The sequence below is a fragment of the Rhinopithecus bieti genome, unplaced genomic scaffold (assembly GCF_001698545.2).
Source record: "Rhinopithecus bieti isolate Rb0 unplaced genomic scaffold, ASM169854v2 scaffold_13259, whole genome shotgun sequence".
Taxonomy (NCBI): Eukaryota; Metazoa; Chordata; class Mammalia; order Primates; family Cercopithecidae; genus Rhinopithecus; species Rhinopithecus bieti.
Window position 1 is genome coordinate 2810447 of NW_016807544.1, and position 26172 is coordinate 2836618.

Sequence of the window (26172 nt, forward strand, 5' to 3'; positions counted from 1 at the left end):
CGCCCGGCTAGTTTTTTGTATTTTTAGTAGAGACGGGGTTTCACCGTGTTAGCCAGGATGGTCTTGATCTCCTGACCTCGTGATCCGCCCGTCTCGGCCTCCCAAAGTGCTGGGATTACAGGCTTGAGCCACCGCGCCCGGCCATGAGCCACTGCGCCCGGCCTTTTTTCTTTTGAGACCTACTCTCACCCTGTCACCCAGGCTGGAGTGCAGTGGTGTGATCTTTGCTCACTGCATCCTCTGCCTCCTGGGTTGGAGCAGTTCTCCAGCTTTAGCCTCCTGAGTAGCTGGGATTACAGGTGTGCGCCACCATGCCCGGCTAATTTTTGTATTTTTAGTAGAGACGGAGTTTTGCCATGTTGGCCAGGCTGGTCTCAAACTCCTGACCTCAGATGATCCACCCACCTTAACCTTCTAAAATGCTGGGATTACAGGCAGGAGCCACCACACCTGGCCTCAAGTGTCAATTTTTTAAATAGTTCATTTGATTCAGGATCTATATGAAGTCCACACATTGCAACTAGTTGGCAATTTGTTTTAAGTCTCCTAATATTTTATTATTAGCACCATCCTCTAACCAACTGAGCTAACTGACCATACTCTTAATATTTTAAATTATTCTATTTCTAATTTCCTTGCAGTTTATTTGTTGAAGAAACTGGGTCATTTGTGCAGTAGTATTTTTTAAGATGAGTTTTGCTGAATGCAGCTCCAGTACTATAATTTGCCATTAATCTATCTATCCTCTGTGTTTTCTGTAAAGTGGTCAGTAGTTGTACTTGATGTGTGTTGTGTGGTGTTTTGGTTTTTTTTTTTTTGGATACGGAATTTTGCTCTTCTTGCCCAGGCTGGAGTGCAATGGTACGATCTCAGCTCACTGCAACTTCCACCTCCTGGTTTTAAGCGGTTCCCCTGCCTCAGCCTCCTGAGAAGTTGGGATTATAGGCATGTGCCACCATGCCCGGCTAATTTTTTATTTTTAGTAGAGATGGGGTGTCTCCTTATTGGTCAGGCTGGTCTCAAACTCCCAACCTCAGGTCATCTGCCTGCCTCGGCCTCCCAGAATGCTGAGATTACAGGCACGAGCCACTGCTCCCGGCTACTGTGTTATTTGAGACGCAGTCTCGCTCTGTTACCCAGGCTGGAGTGCAGTGGTGCGATCTTGGCTCACTACAACCTCCGCCTCCCGGGTTCAAGTGATTCTCCTGCCTCAGTCTCCCGAGTAGCTAGGATTACAAGCACGTGCCACCACACCCAGCTAATTTTTGTATTTTTAATAGAGACGGGGTTTTACCATGTTGGCTAGGATGATCTCAATCTCCTGACCTCATGATCAGCCTGCCTTGGCCTCCCAAAGTGCTGGAATTACAGGCGTGAGCCACTGCGCGGGGCCTCATCAGTAGTATGTTTTGAAGAATTCTGTCATTCTTTCATTGAGGAACAAATCTTTTTCATATATTAGTAGAATGCTTCTCTGTGGAGAAAGTTGCCCCTGCATCTACTATTTGGTAACTTAGAGGCATTTTTGTTGTTCTTGAGATGGAGTTTTTTGCTCTTATTGCCCAGGCTGGAGTGCGATGGCACCATCTCAGCTCACTGCAACCTCCGCCTCCTGGGTTCAAGCGATTCTCTTGCCTCCGCCTCCTGAGTAGCCAGGATTACAGGTGCCCACCACCACTCCTGGTTAATTTTTTGGTTTTTTTAGTAGAGGCGGGATTTTGCCATGTTTGCCAGGGAAGTCTTGAACACGTGACTTCAGGTGATCCATCCACCTCAGTCTCCCAAAGTGCTGGGATTATAGGCTTGAGCCACCATGCCTGGCATAGAGGCATATTTAATACAGAAAAGGCAGGATAAATGCCCTGGCTTTCTTTCTTAAAACAATGAGTTGGTATCCTCAGCATTCTCTAGCAGTGACTGATTTTCTTTTTTCTTTTAAATTATTGTGAACTTACGAATTGAAGCATATTTAGTGTTACTGTATTTAATGTGGATTCTTCGTAGTTATTATCACCATTAAAACTTAACTTAAATTGTCTCTGCACTTTATACATCTCCAGTGGTTTTGACATGACCCTGAACGCCTTTGACAGCTGCTTTGTTATCTGGTATGACAATTTGTTCCAAGGTCATCTAGTATAATAGTTTTTTGGCCCCAGACTTAGAATCAGCCATTTCTCCAGGGGAAATTGTTTTGAAGATCACGATCTGGGCACGAGGTGCACTCATATTAACAGTGGTTTGGGATGGGCGTGGTGGCTCACGCTTGTAATCCCAGCACTTTGGGAGACTGAGGCAGGCGGGTCAGGAGATCAAGACCATCCTGGCCAACATGGTGAAACCCCATCTCTACTAAAAATACAGAAATTAGCTGGGTGTGGTGGCGCTCGCTTGTAGTCTGAGCTACTCAGGAAGCTGAGGCAGGAGAATTGCTTCAACTCAGGAGGCAGAGTTTGCAGTGAGCTGACATCGCACCACTACACTCCAGCCTGGCGACAGAATGAGACTCCGTCTAAAAAAAATTAAAAAGCAGTGCTTTGGTGTTTGCTTTTAGGTTTTTCCAGTGTATACTAATTCAGAGTAAGGACTAAAAGGTTTTTATTTAACCTGTTCTGTCATATATCTGTATCTCCTTTTTCCCCACACTGAGTTGACTGAGTTTCAAGGCCATTGGGGATGATAGAATATTAATTACTGAGTTGTTTTATCTCACATTGCACATAGAACAGTTTAACACTAACAACATTGACACTATCACCAGCAGTATGATCATTTTAAATTACTTTTCCTTTTTTTGAGACAGGATCTCTTTCTGTTGCCCAGGCTGGAGTGCAGTGGGGGCAATCTCAGCTTACTGCAACTTCTGCCTCCTGGGTTCAAGCAATTCTCCTGCCTGAACCTCCCTAGTAGCTGGGACTACAGGCATGTGCCACCACACCCAGCTAGTTTTTGTATTTTTAGTAGAGACAGGGTTTCACCATGTTGGCCAGGCTGGTCTAGAACTCTTGATCTCAGGTAATATGCCCGCCTCGGCCTCCCAGAGTGCTGGGATTACAGGTGTGAGCCACTGCGCCCGGCCTGAAGGTACTTTTTTGAGGGGCATATCTGTTTGTCTTTATGGTATAGCATGCTGAAAATGTTATAGTCAAATTTACTATTTTAATATCAGTAGTTTTTTTCTGTTTCGTGTCATTATATACATGTTTAGATTTATTTGATTTTATTTTCAATTTGTTGGTTGCTATTAGTTTAATTTTGTTTTAATATCTCTGTTAAAGTCATCTTAATAGCGAGATTGACTAGTTATAAAAGGAAATACATATAAGCAAAATGGACTGATAACTAGGATACAAGATCACTAATTCTGTAATTTAACATCTCAGAATTGAAAAGTGCGTTTTTTTTTTTTTTAAGACGGAGTCTCGCTGTGTCGCCCAGGCTGGAGTGCAGTGGCGCGATCTCGGCTCACTGCAAGCTCCGCCTCCCGGGTTCCCGCCATTCTCCCGCCTCAGCCTCCGAGTAGCTGGGACTACAGGCGCCCGCCACCGCGCCCGGCTAGTTTTTTGTATTTTAGTAGAGACGGGGTTTCACCGTGTTAGCCAGGAGGGTCTCGATCTCCTGACCTCGTGATCCACCCGCCTCGGCCTCCCAAAGTGCTGGGATTACAGGCTTGAGCCACCGCGCCCGGCCGAAAAGTGCATTGTTTATGTTCCTATAGTCTGTTCTTATTTGTGGCTGTTTGGAAGTCTAGATAGGGTGAATTTATGAAATAATCGAGTCCCTTTAATCATGAGTTTCATTGACTCTGCTAAGTATTTTATCAGAGCTTCTAATGAGTATCAGTTTGTCTGATTGGAATTTTTCTTCCTCTCCTCTGTTTTTCCCTTTTTTCCCCCTTTGGTTGGTTGAGGGTACTAAAATGGTTATCAAAGGGAATTGGTGGACAGGGGTGGAATTATGAATTGAGTGGTCTTTGTATTAAAACATTTGGACTCTAGTAATTTGACTTTTCCATAATTTTTTTTCTTTTGTAAGTGGATTGATATTTGACTAATTGTTTTCATCCATTGCTAGCCTTTGGATTTTGTGAGTACAAGGAGCCAGAATCTACTCTGCGTGCACTCAGATTATTACATGACCTGCAAATTGGGGAGAAAAAGCTACTCGTTAAAGTTGATGCAAAGACAAAGGCGCAGCTGGATGAATGGAAAGCGAAGAAGAAAGCTTCTAATGGGGTATGTTTTCTGTCGGGGTATCTTTTCTAGGCCAGGCTTTGCTATTTCAGTGTAATGCTTCTCATTATAAATGAATCTAATATGGGGCTTCAAAAGATCATCATATATGTGCTTGTGGCTTAAATGTAGGAGGGTATTTGATAGTTTGTAGTTATTTTAAGTCTTATCTACCCATAGTGGGTGGATGACTGTTGGTTTGCTTGTTCCAGGTTGGGATGAAAGTAGTAAGGGAGGCTGGACAAGGTTAACTTGCCAGAGAAAACACTGGTACAGACTATTCCAAACAGAGCTAATTCATTAAGGCAGCTTTGTAAGTAAGTACAAAATATATTTCAACCTACACAATTTTTCTTAGTTTCCCTCTCTTTTAGAAGTATACCAACTCTAAAATGAATGAAACTCTGATTACTTGCCTTAGCTTGGGGGATTTATTCAAGCTATACTAAGTGAAGCTAAAATAAAGGACATGGTTGTATATTGTATTGTAATGTATACATTTTTACTCCCTCGACAAAGTGAAACATAGCTAAAACTTGAGTATATATTTCCTTCATTTCTTTTCTTAGTTCGTTTTTGGCATCTCATGCTGAACAAATGCAAAATAGATTTATTATTGCCTTCTCCCAACACAAACAAAACCAGAAGTGTCTTTCACTGTTATCAAATTTTTATTATCTTTCAAAATAGAAATTGCTTTCTGGGCCTGGCGCGGTGGCTCATGCCTGTAGTCCCAGCATTTTGGGAGGCCGAGACCAGGGGATCACGAGATCAGGAGATCGAGACCATCCTGGCTAACATCGTGAAACCCGGTCTCTACTAAAAATAGAAAAAATTAGCCGGGCATGGTGGCAGGCACCTGTAGTCCCAGCTACTTGGGAGGCTGAGGCAGGAGAATGGCGTGAACCCGGGAGGTGGAGCTCGCAGTGAGCCAAGATCACGCACTGCACTCCAGCCTGGGTCACTGCACTTCAGCCTGGGCGACAGAGCGAGACTCCATCTCAAAAAAAAAAAAAGAAATCGCTTTCTGCTGGATGTGGTGGCTCATGCCTGTAATCTCAGCACTTTGGGAGGCAGAGGCAGGCAGATCCACCTGAGGTCAGGAGTTCGAGACCAGCCTGGTGAACGTGGCAAAACCCTGTCTCTACTAAAAATACAAAAAATTAGCCTAGCATTGTGGCAGTTGCCTGTAATCGCAGCAACCCGGAGGCTGAGGCAGGAGAATCACTTGAACTGGAGAGGTGGAGGTTGCAGTGAGTTGAGATCGAGCCATTGTACTCCAGCCTGGGCAACTAGAGCGAAACTCTATCTCCCTGCTGCCAAAAAAGAAAAAAGAAATACCTTTTATGTCACCTCCAAGTTCTTTGTTAAAAAAAACAAAACAAAACACCAAACCCAAAAAGCTCACAAAACGAAGCAAAGTATAAATAAGCAATTAAATGCCACCTGTAATCTCATCATCATAAGTAACACTAGACAGTTTGGATGTATGTTCTTCCGGACATTTTTCTGTGTATGAATGTAGTTTTTTTTTTTCGACACAGAGTGTCTGTCGTTCAGGCTAGAGTGCAGTGGTGTGATCTTGGCTCACTGCAACCTCTGCCTCCCGTGTTCAGGTGATTCTCCTGCCTCAGCCTCCTGAGTAGCTGGGATTACAGGCATCCGCCACCACGTTCAGCAAATTTTTGTATTTTTAGTAGAGATGGGGTTTCACCATGTTGGCCAGACTAGTCTGGAACTCCTGACTTAACGTAATCTGCTCTCCTTGGTCTCCCAAAGTGCTGGGATTACAGGTGTGAGCCACCATGCCTGGCGAAATGTAGGTTTTTGGTTGTTTTTTGGTGGGTTTTGTTTTTTGAGATGGAGTCTTACTCTTTTGCCCAGGCTGGAGTGCAGTGGCACGACCTCAGCTAACTGCAACCTCCACCTCCCAGATTCAAGCGATTCTCCCTCCTCAGCCTCCCAAGTAGCTGGGATTACAGGCGCCTGCCACCAAGTTCAGCTACTTTTTCTATTTTCACTATGTAGGTGAGGCTGGTCTTGAAACTTAGGTGATCCGCCTGCCTCGGCCTCTCGAAGTGCTGGGATTACTTGCGAGCCACTCAGCCCGGCCAGCATTGCCTGTATTTCTAAAACATAAGTATAATTTTATCACACTCTTGCTTATTATGTGAGACCCATCCTTGATGATTTTAGATTTCCTACAGAAAAAAGACCCCCCCTCACCTTTTTTTTTTTCTGACTCCGTCTTGCTCTGCCGCCCAGGCTGGAGTGCAGTGGTAAAATCTTGGCTCGCTGTAACCTCCACCTCCTGGGTTCAAGTGATTCTCCTGCTTTGGCCTACCGAGTAGCTGAGTTTATAGGCACCCGCCACCACCCCTGGCTCATTTTTATATTTTTAGTAGAGGTGGGATTTCTCCATGTTTTCCAGGCTGTTCTTGAACTCCTGACCTCAGGTGATCCACCCGCCTTGGCCTACCAAAGTGCTGGGATTACAGGCGTGAGCCATGGTGCCCGGCCATAAAGCCCATGTTTTTAGGATGACATTCAAGGCTCGCTCCAGTCCACCTTTTTTTTTTTTTTTTTTTTTTTTTTTTGAGGCGGAGTCTCGCTCTGTCGCCCCGACTGGAGTGCAGTGGCCAGATCTCAGCTCACTGCAAGCTCCGCCTCCCGGGTTCACGCCATTCTCCTGCCTCAGCCTCCAAGTAGCTGGGACTACAGGCACCGCCACCTCGGCCGGCTAGTTTTTTGTATTTTTAGTAGAGACGGAGTTTCACCGTGTTAGCCAGGATGGTCTCGATCTCCTGACCTTGTGATCCGCCCGCCTCGGCCTCCAAAGTGCTGGGATTACAGGCGTGAGCCACCGCGCCCAGCTTCCAGTCCACCTTTCTAACTTCCTTCTTTCCTTCTCTGCACATACTACTGCATGTACCTCCACAATCTTCCTTTTTGCTTTGCTGGCATCTCATGTCTTTGTTCCCTGTCCAAGCTCCCTGTTGAAATTCTATCCATACTTATAATTAACATGTCCCTTGATTCGTATAGACTTTATCAGCCTACCCTCAGTTTCTCTCAGAGTTAAGTCCTCTGTTCCCGTATAAAGCAGATCTTTGTAGCTGTTTTAGTAGATACTGTTTATATGTCTCTCTCTTTCACAGCCCTTTGTTACCCATCTCATTCCCATATCCTCTTTCAACCCCCATCTCTGATTACAAATAGAAACGGTGATAAGTTTGTGGGCTGTGTCTCTTTAATCTTGTACCTCCACAGCACCTAGGACAGTGTCTTGCCTAAAGCAAGGACGGAATTAACATTTGTTTACAGTTGCTTATCTGTCAGTCTTACTATCCTTACCCTGCTTCATAAGGAAATTATATTTATATTTTATTTCAAATCAGTAATACTGCCTGTCACATCACTAAAACCTCAAAAAACCAGAAATGTTCAAAATAAGGATTTTCAGGTTTGCCTTGTTGTGATGACTGTATACTAACTAGTTAAAGGTATGGATTCAGTATCTTCAAAGTGTTCTGATTTGCTAGGACTCACTGTTTTCTTGTGTTTAATCTTCAGTTTGTGAAGTCATTTAATTTGTAGCATTTGCAAATGTTATACTGAAAAACTCTGAAAATGAAATAAATCACTATACCATGTATTTTTATAAATAAGGAAAGGTGACTTGGTATTTCTTGCTTGCTTGTTTGCTTTTTTTGGGGTGGGGACAGAGTGTTGCTCTGTCACCCAAGCTCGAGTGTGGGGTGGTGTGATCTCTGCTCACTGCAACCTCCTATTCCCAGGCTCCAGTGATCCTTCTGCCTCAGCTGGGACTACAGGTATGCACCACCATACCTGCCTAAGTTTTATATTTTTTGTTGAGATGAGGTTTCACTGTGTTGTCCAGGCTGGCCTTGGACTCCTTGACTTAAGTGATCCACCTACCTCAGCCTTCCAAAGTGCTAGGATTACAGGTAGGAGCCACTGTGCCCAAGAAATGTTGATTTCTTGTATAATCAACATTAGCCAGAGTAACCACACTTCAGATCTGTTTGTTGGTTTTCAGGAAAAGCAATATGTGTCTGGATGTGGTGCCTCACACCTGTAATCCCAGCACTTTGGGAGTCTGAGGTCGGAGGATCACCTGAGGTCAGGAGTTTGAAACCAGCCTGGCCAACATGGTGAAACCCTGTCTTTACTGAGAAAGAAATACAAAAATTAGCTGGGTGTGGTGGCACACACGTGTAATCCCAGCTACTTGGGAGGCTGAGGCAGGAAAATCACTTAAACCTGGGAGGTAGAGGTTGCAGTTAGCCGTGATTGTGCCACTGCAGTCCAACCTGGGTGACAGAGTGAGACTCTGTCTCATGAAAAAGCTAAGTTACATGCAATAAAATCACACAGAAAAATTATTTTTAATAAAATGAAATTAAAACAATTGACAAACATCAGTTATATGATTTATTGTTCCAACTGTGTACGTGTATTTCTGAGTGCCCTTTGGCTTCTTGCCCAGTGGTACTTGAAGTCATAGGATAAACATGGCATATTTTCCTAGTGTTAATTTTACTCAACAATATAGGTTAAAAAAGCATTCTATCTGATGTAAAAAAATTTTATTTCAAATAACATAAGCAAATATTACTATATAGTGGAGTAGATTAGAGATTTGCCATGATTTTTTTTTTTAAGGGTGGTTTTGGGTGGAGGGAGGTAGGAAAGCCGGAGAGGGAGAGATTGGAGGGAGGGAGTGGGGGAGGGGGGAAGATGGTGGGTGCGAGATGGGTGACCACTGCCGCCATGATTTTTCAGCATAAAATATGACATGGTGATTGTTTTTTATTCTTGGTCGTTGATTAGTTGGAGAAATTTTAAAAGGCTGTTAAGTAGAGGATAGGAGAACGAGACATTGAGAACCCTTTGTGTTGCTTTATTAGGCATTTTCCTCTGAGGCGGAAGAGAAAACAATTAGTTCCGTATTTCTCATTAATTAAAAAGGAAACATGAGTTTGTCTAGGAGAGCAATAAATTTTTCATGATCCAGAATTTTCTTTCTTTTTTTTGTGAGATGGGGTCTCGCAGTGTTGTCCAGGCTGGTGTCTACCTCCTAGGCTCAAGCAATTCTCCTGCTTCGGCCTTCCGAGGTACTGGGTTTACAGGCATGAGCCACTGTGCCCAGCCAGATTCAGAATTTTAAGAAGAATTTTGGACATGTGTAAGGTATCTTGTCAAACAACTTGACTGAACAGTTTAATGTAGATTTTGCAGAATTTATAGGAGTAAATTTTTTTCTTTCATTTCTTACTGACCTTTAGTAGTAAAAGTATTCTGTGTGAGGTGGCCATGCTAATTTAGTTCACGTCCTATTGCTTTCTGGCTGTCCAGCAAAAATAGTATAGGAGTCAGTATATCTGCTTGTATGTCACAAGTCACAGTTATTAACCATATATTCAAGAATGAACACTGACAAGTGCTGGAAACACAGTTACTCTCTGGAAAGAACCTGTTAATAGAGGACAGCTGCTGCAGGTGAACATCTTTGTCTGGAAATTAGCCTAGTTGAGTCTACATTTTCTCAAAAGAAAGAACTTTGCATTTCCTTAAGTTTTTTAAAAGGTTTGTACTTTGGATTTTAGAACTCATTGTCAAAGAATGAGCCCAGCAGAGCTGTTTAACTTCACAGCCACTAGCTTTACTATTGAAATTTTAGTTTCTCTGAAAAGAACCAACTAGGTGGGCCATGTAAACATTACAGATAATCTGTCAGCTTCCTATATGGCTGAATCCTTGACCTTTTGTTTCCCAGTATTACTGAATATGCTTTCTGGTTTCTCCCGCTTTACCCTCCAAAGTCTCACTCTTGTCACCCAGGCTGGAGTGCAACCTCAGCCTCCTGGATTCAGGCAATTCTCCTGCCTCACCCTCTTGAGTAGCTGGGAGTACAGGCACCCGCCACCACTCCCGGCTAATTTTTTGCATTTTTAGTAGAGATGAGTTTCTCCATGTTGGCTAGGCTAGTCTTGAACTCCTGACCTCAGGTGGTCCACCCACCTAGGCCTCCCAAAGTGTTGTGATTACAGGTGTGAGCCACCGTGCCCAGCCATCTGGTTTCTGAAGTATAAGAAAAAACTGGAAATCAGAAAATTGTATATGGTTGATATTCCAGAGATAGAGCTTTAGATGAAACTTGCCAGTCTGTGGAGTATCTTTCTAACCTGATCATCTACCATAATCAGTTCTTTTTTTTTTTTTTTTTTTTTTTTGGAGGCGGAGTCTCGCTCTGTCTCCCAGGACTGGAGTGCATGGCCGGATCTCAGCTCACTGCATAGCTCCGCCTCCCGGGTTTGCGCCATTCTCTCCCCCTCAGCCTCCCGAGCTAGCTGACTACAGGCGCGCCGCCACCACCCAGTGCGGCTAGTTTTATGTATATATTTGTGAGAACAGGAGTTTCACGTGATTAGCCAGGATGGTCATCGAATTCAATGACTACAGTGATCCGCCATGATCTCAGGCCTCTCCAAATAGCTGGGATTACAGGCTTCGAGCCACACAGCGCCCGCGAACAAATATCATTATATAATTTTTTTAAGTTAAGATTTTGGGTTAATAAACTTTTCTTCTAAAAATGTGAATTAGTTAATTCCAAATGCTTTTATCTCTAATTCAGGTAAAATAGCCATATTGATACCTAAATGTTGGTTTACAGTGGAAACAATACTCAGTTTAGGGTTTATACGGATTTATTTTATTTTATTTTTTTTTTTTTTGAGAAGGAGTCTCGCTGTGTCGCCCAGGCTGGAGTGCAGTGGCGCGATCTTGGCTCACTGCAGTTTCTGCCTCCTGGGTTCAAGTGATTCTCCTGCCTCAGCCTCCCAAGTAGCTGGGACCATGCCTGGCTATTTTTTTGTGTTTTTAGTAGAGACGGGGTTTCACTGTGTTAGCCAGGATGGTCTCCATCTCCTGACCTTGTGAGCCACTGCACCTGGCTGGGAATTTTTGTGTTTTTTTAGTAGAGACGGAGTTTCACAATGTTGGTCAGGCTGGTCTCAAACTCCTGACCTTGTGATCCGCCCACCTCAGCCTCCCAAAATGCTGGGATTACAGGAGCGAGTTTTTTTCTTTTGTGCGGCGGGGAGACACAGTCTTGCTGTGTCTCCCAGGCTGGAATGGAGCGGCGTGATCTCGGCTCACTGCAGTCTCCACCTCCTGGGTTCAAGCAATTCTCCTGCCTCAGCCTCCCGAATAGCTGAGATTACAGGCATGTGTCACTATGCCCAGCTAATTTTTTGTAACTTTGGTAGAGATGGGGTTTCACCATGCTGGCCAGGCGGGTCTTGAACTCTTGACCTCGTGATCCACCTGCCTTGGCCTCCCAAAGTGCTGGGATTGCAGGCGTGAGCCACCGTGCCCTGCCAAGTGGTTAGTTTTATAATAACATGTAATGCCTTATATTTAAGTTGTCTGTGTCATAACCCATCTGTTACTCTGTATTAGTATAGCTTGAGGAGAAGAGCGCGTTTTTCAATTTGAATTTTACTCCGTCTAAGTGCAGCATGTTTCTCACGGTACGCTCTTAAGAATTTGTTGCTGGGTGCGGTGGCTCACGCCTGTAATCCCAGCACTTTCAGAGGCCGAGGCGGGCAGAACACGATGTCAGGAGATTGAGACCATCCTAACACAGTGAAACCCGTCTCTACTAAAAATACAAAAAAATTAGCCAGGCGTGGTGGCGGGCGCCTGTAGTCCCAGCTACTCCGGAGGCTGAGGCAGGAGAATGGCGTGAAACCAGGAGGCGGAGCTTGCAGTGAGGTGAGATGGTGCCACTGCACTCCAGCCTGGGCAACAGAGCAAGAAAAAAAAAAAGAATTGAGCAAATTAATTTAAGAAATAAAATGTTGGCCGGGCGAGGTGGCTCAAGCCTGTAATCCCAGCACTTTGGGAGGCTGAGACGGGCGGATCACGAGGTCAGGAGATGGAGACCATCCTGGCTAACCCGGTGAAACCCCATCTCTACTAAAAAATACAAAAAAAACTAGCCAGGCGAGGTGGCGGGCGCCTGTAGTCCCAGCTACACTGGAGGCTGAGGCAGAAGACTGGTGTAAACCCGGTAGGCAGAGCTTGCAGTGAGCTGAGATCTGGCCACTGCAACTCCAGCCTGAGCGACAGAGCGGGACTCTGTCTCAAAAAAAAAAAGAAATAAAATGTTTGTTGAATATATACCCATTGGAGACAGCTTTCAGAATGCTGGTGGTCAACTTATAAAGTTAGTGCTAAGTTACATTGTTAAGGAGCCACAAGGCATGAAACTCACCTTGAATAGAGTTGCAGGAATTATGACCAAGACCCAGGCATGTATGCACATGAGCATGGTTCTTGTATGTATCTGAAAATGTGCACAGTATATGTTTACCAAGTAAGTCTTTAAAAACTTTGGGGCACGCACCACTATTGTAGCACATTAGAAGCCAACAATTTCCCCCACAGAGAGGGAATAATCTAGACTTCTTAGAAAATTATTATTATTATTGAGATGGAGTTTCGCTCTTTTGCCCAGGCTGGATTGCAGTGGCGCAATCTCTGCTCACTGCAACTACTGCCTTCCGGTTTTAAGCAATTCTCCTGCCTCAGCTTCCTGAGTAGCTGGGATTATAGGCATGCACCACCGCACTCAGCTAATTTTTGTATTTTTAGTAGAGATGGGGTTTCAGCATGTTGGCCAGGCTGGTCTTGATTGAACTCCTGACCTCATGATCCAGCCCCCCCCTCAGCCTCCCATAGTGCTGGGATTACAGGAGTGAGCCACCACGCCTGGCCAGAAAATTACTGATAAAGACCTACAAATAGTTACCTTGATTCCTTGTTAGTGTTGTAAGTGTATGGTTTCTATAAGTGGTATTCTTGCATTGTAGGAACTCATAGAAAGCAAATCATTTCAGTCCCTAAACTCCTGATTCTGGCATTTTGGTGTATTTAGCAATCTGATGTTTTTGTTTATTTAATCTACATACAATTTTGTTTATTCTGTGCGGTAGCTTTCACAATTAACTTAAAATTGTATTTTGCCTTTACTGCATAACTGAATTTTCAGCCATTTAGTATCTGTTTAAAAGAATGAACTATTACATACAGTTGTTACTATTTGTGTACCTGTTGAGCAAAACAGTCTGAAAACTTGTGAATGGTTTGCAGATGTGTTATATAGTGTGCTAGTCCTGAAATTTAGGGGCCAGAATTTTTTAGCTATTAAGAAAAAGAAAATGAAAATGAACTAGTATCTCAGGAATAGTGAAATTTAAAAAAAATGAAGCTTTTATGATGTTAAGAACAAAACCAACTCTGTGTTTACTAGGACTACAGAGATGTTTTTGAGAAAACATGTATGTTTATTAACTGTTGTCGTAGAGTGATTTTGATTTTCTTGCTTGATTTTTCTTTCCCCTGAATTTGCTGTTTTCTTTAAGAATGCAAGGCCAGAAACTGTCACTAATGACGATGAAGAAGCCTTGGATGAAGAAACAAAGAGGAGAGATCAGATGATTAAAGGAGCTATTGAAGTTTTAATTCGTGAATACTCCAGTGAGCTAAATGCCCCCTCACAGGAATCTGATTCTCACCCCAGGAAGAAGAAGAAGGAAAAGAAGGAGGACGTATGTGTTCTGACAACAACATATAATTTCTACCATTTGTTTTTTATGATATCACTCTTATGCTTTGATTACATGTCAGTTTTCTTTTTTCTTTCTTTTCTTTTTTTGAGATGGAGGCTTACTTTGTCTCCCAGGCTGGAATGCAGTGGCGCAATCTCAGCTCACTATAACTTCCGCCTCTCGGGTTCTGTGGGGCATTGTATGTAATCTAGAAAAGTTTTAAAGTATATGGGAGAATGCGCATGGGTTATATGCCGTATATCCCTCAAGGGATCCACTTGCCTCATTCTCCCAAAGTGCTGGGATACAGGCGTGAGCCACCACTCCCAGCCTTAAAATTTTTTTTTTAATTATTTTAAAAAATATATTAAAAATACATTTTAGGCCGGGTAGGCCGGGCGCGGTGGCCAAGGCCGTAATCCCAGCACTTTGGGAGGCCCGAGACGGCGGATCACAAGGTCAGGAATCGAGACCATCCTGGCTAACACGGTGAAACCCCGTTCTCTTACTAAAAAATACAAAAAACTAGCCGGGGCGAGGTGGCGGGCGCCTGTAGTTCCCCAGCTACTCGGGAGGCTGAGGCAGGGAAATGGCCGTAAACCCGGGAGGCGGAGCTTGCAGTGAGCTGAGATCCGGCCAGCTGCACTCCCAGCCTGGGCGGGACAAGAGCGAGACTCCGTCTCCAAAAAAAAAAAAAAAAAATACATTTGTAAACTTTTTACAGAGACAGGTGTTTCATTATGTTTTCTAGACTGGTCTCCAACTCCTGGGTTCAGGTTATGCTCCTGTCTCAGCTTCCTAAAGTGTCAGGATTACAGTCGTGAGCCACTGCGCCTGACTCTTATTTTACTTTGTTTGCCTATGGTTGTTCTGTCTCTGTTCTAAGCAAGAAACCAGATCTGATTCACTGAAGATTTCCACCCACTCTTAATTTTTAGCTGCCTTTCTTTATAAACTGTGTTGCATTCCCCTCCCTGAACAATAGTGGTATTGAAGAATCAAACTGGAGGATTCTGAAAGAGCAGTACAACTTGAAACATTCCTCCTCAGTGAATTGATTGCTACCTCTTTATCGCCCTAAGCGAATTGAACAGTGGGCAGTCCAGGTTGAAGAAAAAGTTTAGTTTTCTTATACTTATTTCCTTTGGATAAACTTAGATAAATTATAGGAAATGTTCTTTTAAAAATAATGGAAGAAACTAGGAGTGGTGGATGATACATGTAGTCCCAGCAGCTGGGGAGGCTGAGGGGAGGTTTACTTGAGCCCATGAGCTTGAGTCTAGCCTGGGCCACAGAGCGAGACCCTGTCTGTAAAGTAAGAAAAAAAATCCACAAGTATTGGAAGTATTTTGTTTTATTTATTTATGTTTTTGAGACAGTATCTTGTTTTGTCACCCAAACTGGAGGATGGTGGCGCAATTACGGTTCACTGCAGCCTTGAATACCTGTCCTAAAGTGATCCTCCTGTGTTAGCCTCCTGAGAAGCTGAGACTATAGGCATGTGCCACCATACCCAGCTAATTTTTGTGTTTTTTGTAGAGATGGGGTTTCACCATGTTGCCCAAGCTGGTGTTGAACTCCTGAGCTTAAATGATCTGCCTGCCTCAGCCTTCCAAAGTGCTGGGACTACAAGCGTGACCCACTCATAGCCAGTGTTTTATATGCATCCATTATATAATAAAAAAATACTACGTGGTGTATATATTATGATTAGTTATGAATGGATGGTTACATTTTATATTATTTTAAATTTGAATGCCTTTTTAGGCCATCTTCAGTTTTCTTTGTGGCCAGATACATTTTTTTTTTTTTTTTTTTTTTTTTTTTTTTTTTTTTTTTTTTTTGAGACGGAGTCTCGCTCTGTTGCCTGGGCTGGAGTGCAGTGGCCGGATCTCAGCTCACTGCAAGCTCCGCCTCCCGGGTTTATGCCATTCTCCTGCCTCAGCCACCCGAGTAGCTGGGACTACAGGCGCCCGCCACCTCGCCCGGCTAGTTTTTTGTATTTTTTAGTAGAGACGGGGTTTCACCATGTTAGCCAGGATGGTCTCGATCTCCTGACCTCGTGATCCACCCGTCTCGGCCTCCCAAAGTGCTGGGATTACAGGCTTGAGCCACCGCGCCCGGCCCCAGATACATTTTTATTATTTGGTATGTATTTCCTCATTTGGCCATAAAACTTCTTTTTTGGTTTTTTTTCCCCCCCACTGAAATGGAGTCTCACTCAGTTGCCCAGGCTGGAGTGCAGTGGCTGCAATCTTGGCTCACTGCAAGCTCTGCCTCCTGGGTTCAAGCAATTCTCCTGCCTCAGCCACCACGCCTGGCTGCTTTTCTGTATTTTTAATAGAGATGGGGTTTCACTGTGTTAGCCAGGATGGTCTCGATCTCCAGACCTCGTGATCCGCGTGAGCCACCGTGCCCGACCCATAACTTTTCTAATGAGGTGTATTCTATTAGGAATGGTAATTGGTAGGGTCAGTAAGGTACAGAGTAATTGAGGCCTGTAGAATTCATTCTTTTTCTTTCTTCATTAGTGGGAAAGGAAAAAAATAACATATTTGTTTGATATGGATTGGGAGGAGATAATAAAATCTTCCTCTGTGGCAGGAGTTATGGGTAAATATTGTTGGTATGATTAGAAAGCCCTGCTACTATGAGATCACCTTCTATATTTCCATTTCTTGGGGGTGTTCGAGTATCCAGAGAGGAGGTGGTGTGTGATCAGTTATTGTGAAGAGAGTGAAATCACTTTTATTCCCGAGTAATTTGAAATCAAGAAATTGTCACAAAAGCGTACTGTATTGTTCATGTCATAAATGTATAGGGCATTGCTTTGCAGAGTAGTATGAGCTCTGTTTTTCTCTTTTAAAAAAGATTCTTGGTGGATTTTTTTCGCAGATTTTCCGCAGATTTCCAGTGGCCCCACTGATCCCTTATCCACTCATCACTAAGGTTCGTTTAAATTGTAGGCTTTGACAATACTGTGTTTACTGCTGATTGTTGATTTATCATTCTTGTCTTTGTGATTTTTCACTATTTAACTTTAGATTGTTAGATTTGTTATTGTGGATGTTCTATTTACTTATTTACTCTTTGAGACAGAATATCTAACCTTTAACTGTTTATATTGAAGTAGGTTGTTCTTTATTCATTTGCTCCTTTGCTCGTTTTCTTTTAGGAGGATATAAATGCTATAGAAATGGAAGAAGACAAAAGAGACCTGATATCTCGAGAGATCAGCAAATTCAGAGACACACATAAGGTAGTATTCTTGTCTTTTCACTTGATACCAATCTAGACTTTTTACAGAATCCAAAGCAAAGAGACAAAAAAACAACCTTAAATTAGAATATAATTTTAAATGCTTTTTATAGGTTTAATTGATATTTAGATAGAAAAAAGAAACAGAAGACCAATACCATATTAAAGTGGTCCTTGACATATTGTGCTTAGTTTTTTCAGTTACTGACTATTCTGCAGTCATCTCACTTTAATATGAATAGAAGCTAATTTTATTTTTAGATTTCAACATAAACATCAAGGTCAGACTTAAATTAGATTCAGGGGGCAGCAGGATAACATACACTGTAGTGTATTTCTGGGGGCAGTTATTTAACTTGATCTTAGGATTACCTTTTCTTTAGAGAGCTGAGATTAAAATTTACATTTTATATTTGTATAGATTTAAGTTGAGTGGGGGAGATTTTAAAAAGTAGGTCAGTGGTTACCAGACTTACCAAATTTTAGATGCATGGAAGAACTGTAAATTCCCATAAAGCTAATCTATTCATTGACCCCCACCATTATGATAGAGATCATATGGTGACTAATGCAAGATGAAACTCTCAGCTTGGAAAGTAACAAGGAATAGGATGTAAGTATGAGCTTCTGTTTTTTATTATATTTATGGATGCCCCTCAGAAAATATGCAAAGGGGTAACTGGCTTGGAAATGGGTATTTATGCATAGTAAATCCCACTCACGAGTTTTGCCTATTTGAAGCTTCTCTCAATGACAGTGCATCTGTGAATGTTCGCTGGTGTTGAAAATGATGCTTTTGGACGGTGCAATGCAAACACTGCATGACATGTATTTTGATGGTAGAGATAATAAGGTGTTGCTGGTTCTTACTGATAGACTGAGAGATCTTTAACTCAGTGAAATGTTAAATGTTCATTTTCTCTTTTATTCTTACTTTTTCCCATTGCTTTCAAAATCTGTAGTTCACAAATAATGCCAATGAATCAGTGCTGCTGAACACTTACTATCCAGATGCCCAGCCCTCGCTCATATACACGGTGCTTTTTCAAGAATTAAATGTGTCTGAGAGCACAAACATAATTCTCCCAAAATTAATTTTGAGAGTTGAAAAGGTGGTCTATGGGAAATCATTTTAGATGAGTAATTTTGGTTAGGTATAATACTCAAATTCAGGACCGAGTAAGCTTAAAAATGGTATATGGTTGTGTGTGTGGTTTACCCCCTTTTTGTTTTATTTATTTGTTAAACCCTGTCATGTTATTGGTAAATTATGAGGAAACCATGTTTTAAGAAAAATTAGAAAACATATTTGCTTTAAAGTTTGGGGACCTGCCAGGCATTGTACTGCCTTAGTGTTATTTCACCGGAGGGATGTTTTGAATTTTCAGAATGTCTTTTCAAAATACAAAGAGACCAAAATGAAAAACCAAAACAGTTTTTTTTATTGGGTGGTTTGGCTAAAAGGGTTGTTTGAAACTCCAGTAACAAAAAATGAGCTCAGTGAACCTTTGCATGTTTTGGTATGAGTTTATTAAATAACCACAGACTGTCAGGGTATCAGCGTGGCAGGGGGCGTCCATTTACAGCACGGATGAGTCTGAAGAGAGAATGAGGTAAGATTTATGATTTTTTAAAAATCTGTCCTTTCCTCTTCATTACTTTCTTACGTAATTTTAGACTCGCCTCATTTCCCTTCTCCAATCTTTATTTAAAAAAATACATGTATATGTTTACATGTATACATATATTTATATACATGTATATATATCTCTCATATATAAACTTTAGGAAACAGTATGGACTAGATTCACTCACTTTTTCATTTACTTAAGAATCAAACTTTTGAAATGAGTTCTGAAACAAATGGTTATTTATATTACTGAATATAAAGAGCACAGTGAAATAAGCAAGAATTAAAAATTGAGGAATTCTACAAGAAAATTAGTATTGGAACAGCTAAAATATTCTGTAAGTATCTATTTCAGAAATAAACAAATTTCTTTATAAGTGTATGCCATTGAGGTAAGTTTTATATAGTCTAGCCTCATTTTACAATATAAATTTTTATATTCATTAGAACTGTTTCAGAAATGAGATTTTTTCCCCCTTTAATAGCTGTCAGTTTCTGTCCTCTTTCTGTCATCTCATTTCATCCCTTTGTAATTTCAATGTATTCAGTTTTGGCTTTGCCTGCATTCTACTTCAATACAGACTGGCACAGCAACTGAATATGTTGCTCATACGTTAGCTTTTCTTTCATAACCTGCTAACAGTTCTCTGATCCATGAGGAAGAGAAAGAGAGTATCTGACAGGTAAGATTGCTTTTTAAAGTTGTTTTAAATGCATTACATGACTGAGAAAAGAAAAATGCACATTTTATTGTTGCAGTTTAAAATTTCATTTCGGTGAAACAAAAGGGATAAATGTGTTTTGTTTTGTATTGTTTTACCTGTTTGGGATATTTTTTTCTGAGTTTGTGTAGAAACCATGTGGTACACTGGTAATCTTTTCAGGGTACAAACTTGGTCTGACTTTGTTATTTGGTTTATTTGTGAACCATGTACTTGCTCTTCCTCCCAGAAACATAGCTTGTAGGCAAGGTTAATCCAGTGTTGGCGATCCATGTCCTAGCACAGCATCTGTAAGTTAATGCACAATCGTTCCTTCCAAGGATGAATTTATCATTGTAAATATATTTTCATTGTCTTACAGGCATAATGGGCATAAGTGTATTGCTTTTAAATATTTTAAATGAAACTATTACAGTTACATATATTTTGCTTGAAGTGAGTGATTTTCAAACTTTTTGTATTTGGTGGGCTGTCCATCTTGTAATGGTGGGAGTAAATGTTTCCATAGATAATAAGGCAGTTCTTCGCTGAATTCAGCTTGTGTTTCTTTTGGAGGGTGGGCAAATCAGAGGGCAGAGATTATTTAGTTGCATTATAGGTATTCTTCTGTACCACTTGCCCTTTGAAACCCTCAACTTGAGGTAATGCACAGTCTGGGGTTTTAATTAGTATTAATCATCTTGTGGATTTACAGAAATCCATAATGGACAGAGTTGAGTTTTAACCAGTGATAGTATTTATAGAAAATATTTCGAACCACCACATTCTTCATGTTCATTTTAGTTAGTACATAGTCATTGAGTGGCCAGCCACACCTGACACAATCTCCCAGCATCCAAGATTGGAGATTCCTGGTCTGTGTAGAGTATATGGTTTTGCACGAAATCTTTCTAGTCTTGTGATTGCTTCAGTTTAATTTGTCACATAAAACCACAAGTATTTAATATTAGTGTATCAGTGGTTTGGTGTTTTTGTTCCCAATATTGGGCATTGCGCCGGGAAAAATCTGAATACTGGAGCTACAGAGTTAACTCTAAAAGTGCTTTTATTGGTTTCTAGAAACTGGAAGAAGAGAAAGGCAAAAAGGAAAAAGAAAGACAGGAAATTGAGAAAGAACGGAGAGAAAGAGAGAGGGAGCGTGAAAGGGAACGAGAAAGGCGAGAACGGGAACGAGAAAGGGAAAGAGAACGTGAACGAGAAAAGGAGAAAGAACGGGAGCGGGAACGAGAACGGGATAGGGACCGTGACCGGACGAAAGAGAGAGACCGAGATCGGGATCGAGAGAGAGATCGTGACCGGGATAGAGAAAGGAGCTCAGATCGTAATAAGGATCGGAGTCGATCAAGGTAAGTCTTTACAGAAGTTACTGTTTCCTGATAGCTTTTACAGAACTACCGGGTAGTCCTCCAGAGTACCATTTGCATTCATGGAATGAGAGGATTTTTTGTGTGTGTGAGACGTTCTCACTCTGTCACTCAGGCTGGACTGCAGTGGCTGAGCGTGGCTCACTGCAATCTCTGCCTCCTGGGTTCAAGTGATTTTCATTCCTTAGCCTCCCAAGTAGCTGGGATTACAGGTTCATACCACCATTTTTTGTATTTTTGGTAGAAATGGGGTTTTACCATGTTTATCAGCCTGGTTTTGAACTCTGGCCACAAGTGATCCACCTGCCTCAGCCTCCCAAAGTGCTGGGACTAGAGGCGTGAGTCACTGCGCCCGGCCTGATAATTTTTTTTAGAGACAACATGGTCTTTGTCTGTCTCTCTCTCTTTGTCTCTCATGCTCTCTCTCTCTCTCTCACACACACACACACACACACACACACACACACTCACTCACTATGGGTGAAAGTAATAATTTTCAACTCTGGTTAATTTCTGTCTGAAGCCACTTTTTATAGAAACACAGTGGCCACTCAGTATTCTGGGCAGACATGACTCCCTGCTGTCTCCCTGGGTCCGTGGGCATTTTTTAAGTTGTTCTTTTCGTTGAAGTTCTGTATATTGAGACATCAACTGTAACACCACATCTTTTTAGCCCCTAGCATTTTTATTTGGCTTTTTAGCCCACTGCACTGCCACAGCTTAATCTTTCTATCTATAAATTTACTATCTACCTCTACCTCTGGCTCCTAGTAATTTTACTCTTTGGAAGGTTTTATTTTTTATTTAAAATTTTAAATTTTTTTTTTTTTTTTTTTTTTTTGTTTTTTTTTCTTTGAGGCATGTTCTTGCTCTGTCACCCAAGTTGGAGTGCAGTGGTGCAGTCTTGGCTCATTGCAACCTTTGCCTCCCAGGCTTAAGCAATTCTCCTGCTTCAGCCTCCCGAGTAGCTGGGACTATAGGCACACACCACTGTCCTGGACTAATTTTTGAGGTTTTTTTGGTAGAGACCAGGTTTTACTATGTTGCCCAGCTGGTCTCGAACTCCTGAGCTCAGGTAATCTGCCCGCCTCAGCCTCCCAAAGTGCTGGGATTACAGGTGTGAGCCACCACGCCCGGCCTTATATTGAATTATTTTGATGAGTCATCTCATTGTTGAGCAATGAGGTATAGCAAACATGAACAAAGGAAGAGGAGAAAGCAGCAAGGAAGAGAGAAAAAACTCCTTTTTCTTCAAGCTAGTTTTAAAATATACATTACTGTGTTGCAGTTTCTTATTTGATTCTGGCTGGAGGGCGTTCCACTTTAGGTCCTTTCACCTAATTGCTAGAACTGGAACTGGAAGCCCAGAGCGCTCAACCTTTAGTAGGCATTAAAATTATTTCATTCTGTTCATCCCTGATACAGTCATTGAGAGGTTGATATGTATAAAATCCATCTCTCGGGCCGGGCTCGGTGGCTCAAGCCTGTAATCCCAGCACTTTGGGAGGCCGAGACGGGTGGATCACGAGGTCAGGAGATCGAGACCATCCTGGCTAACATGGTGAAACCCCGTCTCTACTAAAAAAAATACAAAAAACCTAGCCGGGCGAGGTGGCGGGTGCCTATAGTCCCAGCTACTCGGGAGGCTGAGGCAGGAGAATGGCGTCAACCCAGGAGGCGGAGCTTGCAGTGAGCTGAGATCTGGCCACTGCACTCCAGCCTGGGCAACTGAGTGAGACTCTGTCTCAAAAAAACAAAACAAAACAAAATAAAATAAAATAAAATCCATCTCTCATATTTATGGCATAAGTGTATCCATGAAGAGTATATTTCACATATACATATTAAATACACATACATACAGTTATTTGATTAGATCCTTGGCACCATACTATATATAATCTGCAATTTGGTTTTACTACTTTTTTTTTTTTTGGAGACAGGCGTGCTCCATCACCTTGACTGGAGTGCGGTGATACAATCATAGGTCACCGTAAACTCGAAGTCCTGGGCTCATAGGATCTTCCCACGTCAGCCTCTGGAGTAGCCAGGACTACAGGCACGTGCCACCATGCCTCTTGGCCTCAAGCAAGCCTCCTGCCTCAGCTTCTTAAAATGCTGGGATTAGATTTTATCACTCTAATTAAATATTTGAGGACTTTCAGTGCTGATACTTATAAAAGTTCTAACTTAATCCATGCAACATGTCAAAATTCTGTTTTCCACGTTTGCCAGCACTTACTCCTTGATTACTAGTAAGCTAAACTATCTCTTTTTTTTTTTTTTAACAAAAGATTATTTTACTGTCTCTTAACATATTCATTAGTCCTTCATATTTCTTTTGGGAATTAACAGTTTTCCTTTTTTCTGTTTTATACCATCAGGGGATTAACTATTATTCCGGTATATGATAGGCATTAACTAATCATTCATTTTAATGATTTGTAACTATTTTATATTTAGATTGTATTTGTTTTCTGACATACCAGTAAGCATTAACATCGATATTAGAATGCATTTTAGGATTTGGGACTGCAATTTATGTCTTTCTCATGAGTGTAGAAGAGGTTATATAGTTCTATGGAAATCAAGTGCTAGATTCTGGCCTGTGAGATTTTATATTATTTCATAATGTATGTTGTCCTCCTTTACTTTGGTCTTGAAAACAGAAAGTAGACTGACAGGTTTGTAAAATATTTTGTTTACATTAGAGAAAAAAGCAGAGATCGTGAAAGGGAACGAGAGCGGGAAAGAGAAAGAGAGAGAGAACGAGAGCGAGAACGAGAACGGGAGCGAGAGAGAGAGCGAGAGAGGGAACGGGAGCGAGAAAGAGAAAAAGACAAAAAACGGGACCGAGAAGAAGATGAAGAAGATGCATATGAACGAAGAAAACTTGAAAGAAAACTCCGAGAGAAAGAAGCTGCTTATCAAGAGGTAAGTTGAACAAATGCTTTTATTCTTATCTTGGTATCCCTTAATAGGTTAACCAAAATTTATAGAACGCTATGTATAAACTTTTAAAGCTTTCAAAATTTAATTTTTTTAGCGCCTTAAGAATTGGGAAATCAGAGAACGAAAGAAAACCCGAGAATATGAGAAAGAAGCTGAAAGAGAAGAAGAAAGAAGAAGAGAAATGGTAAGATTCTAGGCTAAAGTAAGTGATTTTTCAGGTATAAAGTCAGATTATATCTTTACTGCTGACTACAAGTAACTTAATAATTGAAATGCACATGCTTCTTTGTTCATGGATAATTTAATTTTATGTATTTTGAGCNTTCAGGTATAAAGTCAGATTATATCTTTACTGCTGACTACAAGTAACTTAATAATTGAAATGCACATGCTTCTTTGTTCATGGATAATTTAATTTTTATGTATTTTGAGCATTTTGAGCCAATTTAAGTACACCAAAATCTTTTTTCCTCTTTTCAAATTTTTGCTGCATCCAAAGTTATCTTTCTGTATACCATCAAAGTAAATTTGTCATATAGTAATATTTAAGTAAAAAAGTTACTTATTTTTAAGAATCTGCATATTTTTAAAATTGTTGAACTGTTCTTATTAGATGTAATAGAAATTCCGTAAGTTAAGAGTAAGAGATTCATTTTATCTCACGGATTGTTTGCTATCAGTTTAGAGTTAGGTAGGCATTAACCTTTAAATTGATTGATGAACATGATTTAAATTTCTGCATTTCTTAAAAAGTATTTCTTATAGTATCATCTACTTGAAAAATGGAATTAAAAAACATATACATACATACATGTAAACATATATACATATATATGTATATACTTTTTTTTTTTTTGAGACAGAGTGTTGCTCTGCCACCCACGCAGGGGGTGCAATCTTGGCTCACTGCAGCCTCCTCCTCCCAGGTTCAAGTGATAAGCGATTTTCCTGCCTTAGCCTCCCGAGTAGCTGGGATTATAGGCGTGTGCCACCACACCCAGCTAATTTTTGTATTTTTAGTAGAGACGGGGTTTCACCATGTTGGCCAGGATGGTCTCAAACTCCTGACCTCAAATGATCTGCCTGCCTTGGCCTCCCGAAGTGCTGGGATTACAGGCGTGAGCCATATTTTTCATTTAATAAGATAATCTCCAGTTTTGTTGGTGTGCTTAGGTATTGTATTTTGAAGATTATATTCAAAGAGCATATTTATTGTAGCGTAGTATATGTATGTGGTTTGCATTTTACAGATACGTCCTCATTCAGACTTTTCTTAGAGGTAAAAAATTTAAAATGTCTAATGTGACTTATAATTAATATATGAAGTATGTGAAAATAAAATTTAAGGGGATAAGAAAATCTTTTTTTTAAACCAAAGTATTTTATCTCATTTTACAGTAAAAACATTTTATGTACAACTGTAGAGAGAGAGCTGTGCAGATAGCTCCAACTTAAATTAGAAAATATTTTCTCTATAGAAAATAGTAAAAATACCATTTCCCAGTCTAGCCCAACAAGTTTATTTAAACCAAATAGCTGGATACATTATACATTTATAAATATGGTTTAAATTCTGGAATCCAGGAGAGACTGTAGTTTCATTTATTGAAACGGCCATGTTTTTCCTAAAATTATGTGAAGAGAAATTCCTATAAATCTTCCCCTTACTCTTGGTTGATGTCTGAGTCCGAAAAATCTGTTTACACGAAAAAGGGAAGGGTAATCTTTATTACTTGTATGTTATTTTTATACATTGTCCTTATTTCCTCAAAGGCCAAAGAAGCTAAACGACTAAAAGAATTCTTAGAAGACTATGATGATGATAGAGATGACCCCAAATATTACAGGTAAAGAAGGCTTGTTCTGTGGACTCATACTTGGTTTTTTATTAGCTGTATTTTCCCATACTCACAGTTGATGATGCAGGTTCACTAAGTGGAATAAGAAAACAAGAAACTTTGCCGGGCACGGTGGCTCAAGCCTGTAATCCCAGCACTTTGGGAGGCCAAGACGGGTGGATCACGAGGTCAGGAGATCGAGACCATCCTGGCTAACACGGTGAAACCCCGTCTCTACTAAAAAAATACAAAAAACTAGCCGGGCGACCTGGCGGGCGCCTGTAGTCCCAGCTACTCGGGAGGCTGAGGCAGGAGAATGGCGTAAACCCAGGAGGCGGAGCTTGCAGTGAACTGAGGTCTGGCCACCGCACTCCAGCCTGGGCGGCAGAGCGAGACTCCGTCTCAAAAAAAAAAAGAAAAAGAAAACAAGAAACTTTCACATTCCGTGTAATAATTACTTCTATAGCGAATACACTGTTTTCTTCAGAGAAAAGAGCTATCAGAAAAGTATCAACGTTTCTATGCATCTTTTGTG

General features: G+C 41.2%; 1 protein-coding gene across 1 annotated transcript in view; it reads left to right on the forward strand.

Annotated features, from left to right (window-relative positions):
• The window catches only part of RBM25 (RNA binding motif protein 25), a 68569-nt gene that overhangs the window by 27671 nt on the left and 14726 nt on the right, over positions 1-26172 (forward strand). The window contains exons 6-13 of the mRNA XM_017882797.1: positions 4075-4235; positions 13688-13873; positions 16769-16822; positions 17049-17132; positions 20543-20829; positions 23559-23781; positions 23894-23983; positions 25573-25646. Of these exons, the coding sequence (XP_017738286.1) occupies positions 4075-4235; positions 13688-13873; positions 16769-16822; positions 17049-17132; positions 20543-20829; positions 23559-23781; positions 23894-23983; positions 25573-25646 (1159 nt within the window). The remainder of the gene's footprint in view (positions 1-4074; positions 4236-13687; positions 13874-16768; positions 16823-17048; positions 17133-20542; positions 20830-23558; positions 23782-23893; positions 23984-25572; positions 25647-26172) is intronic.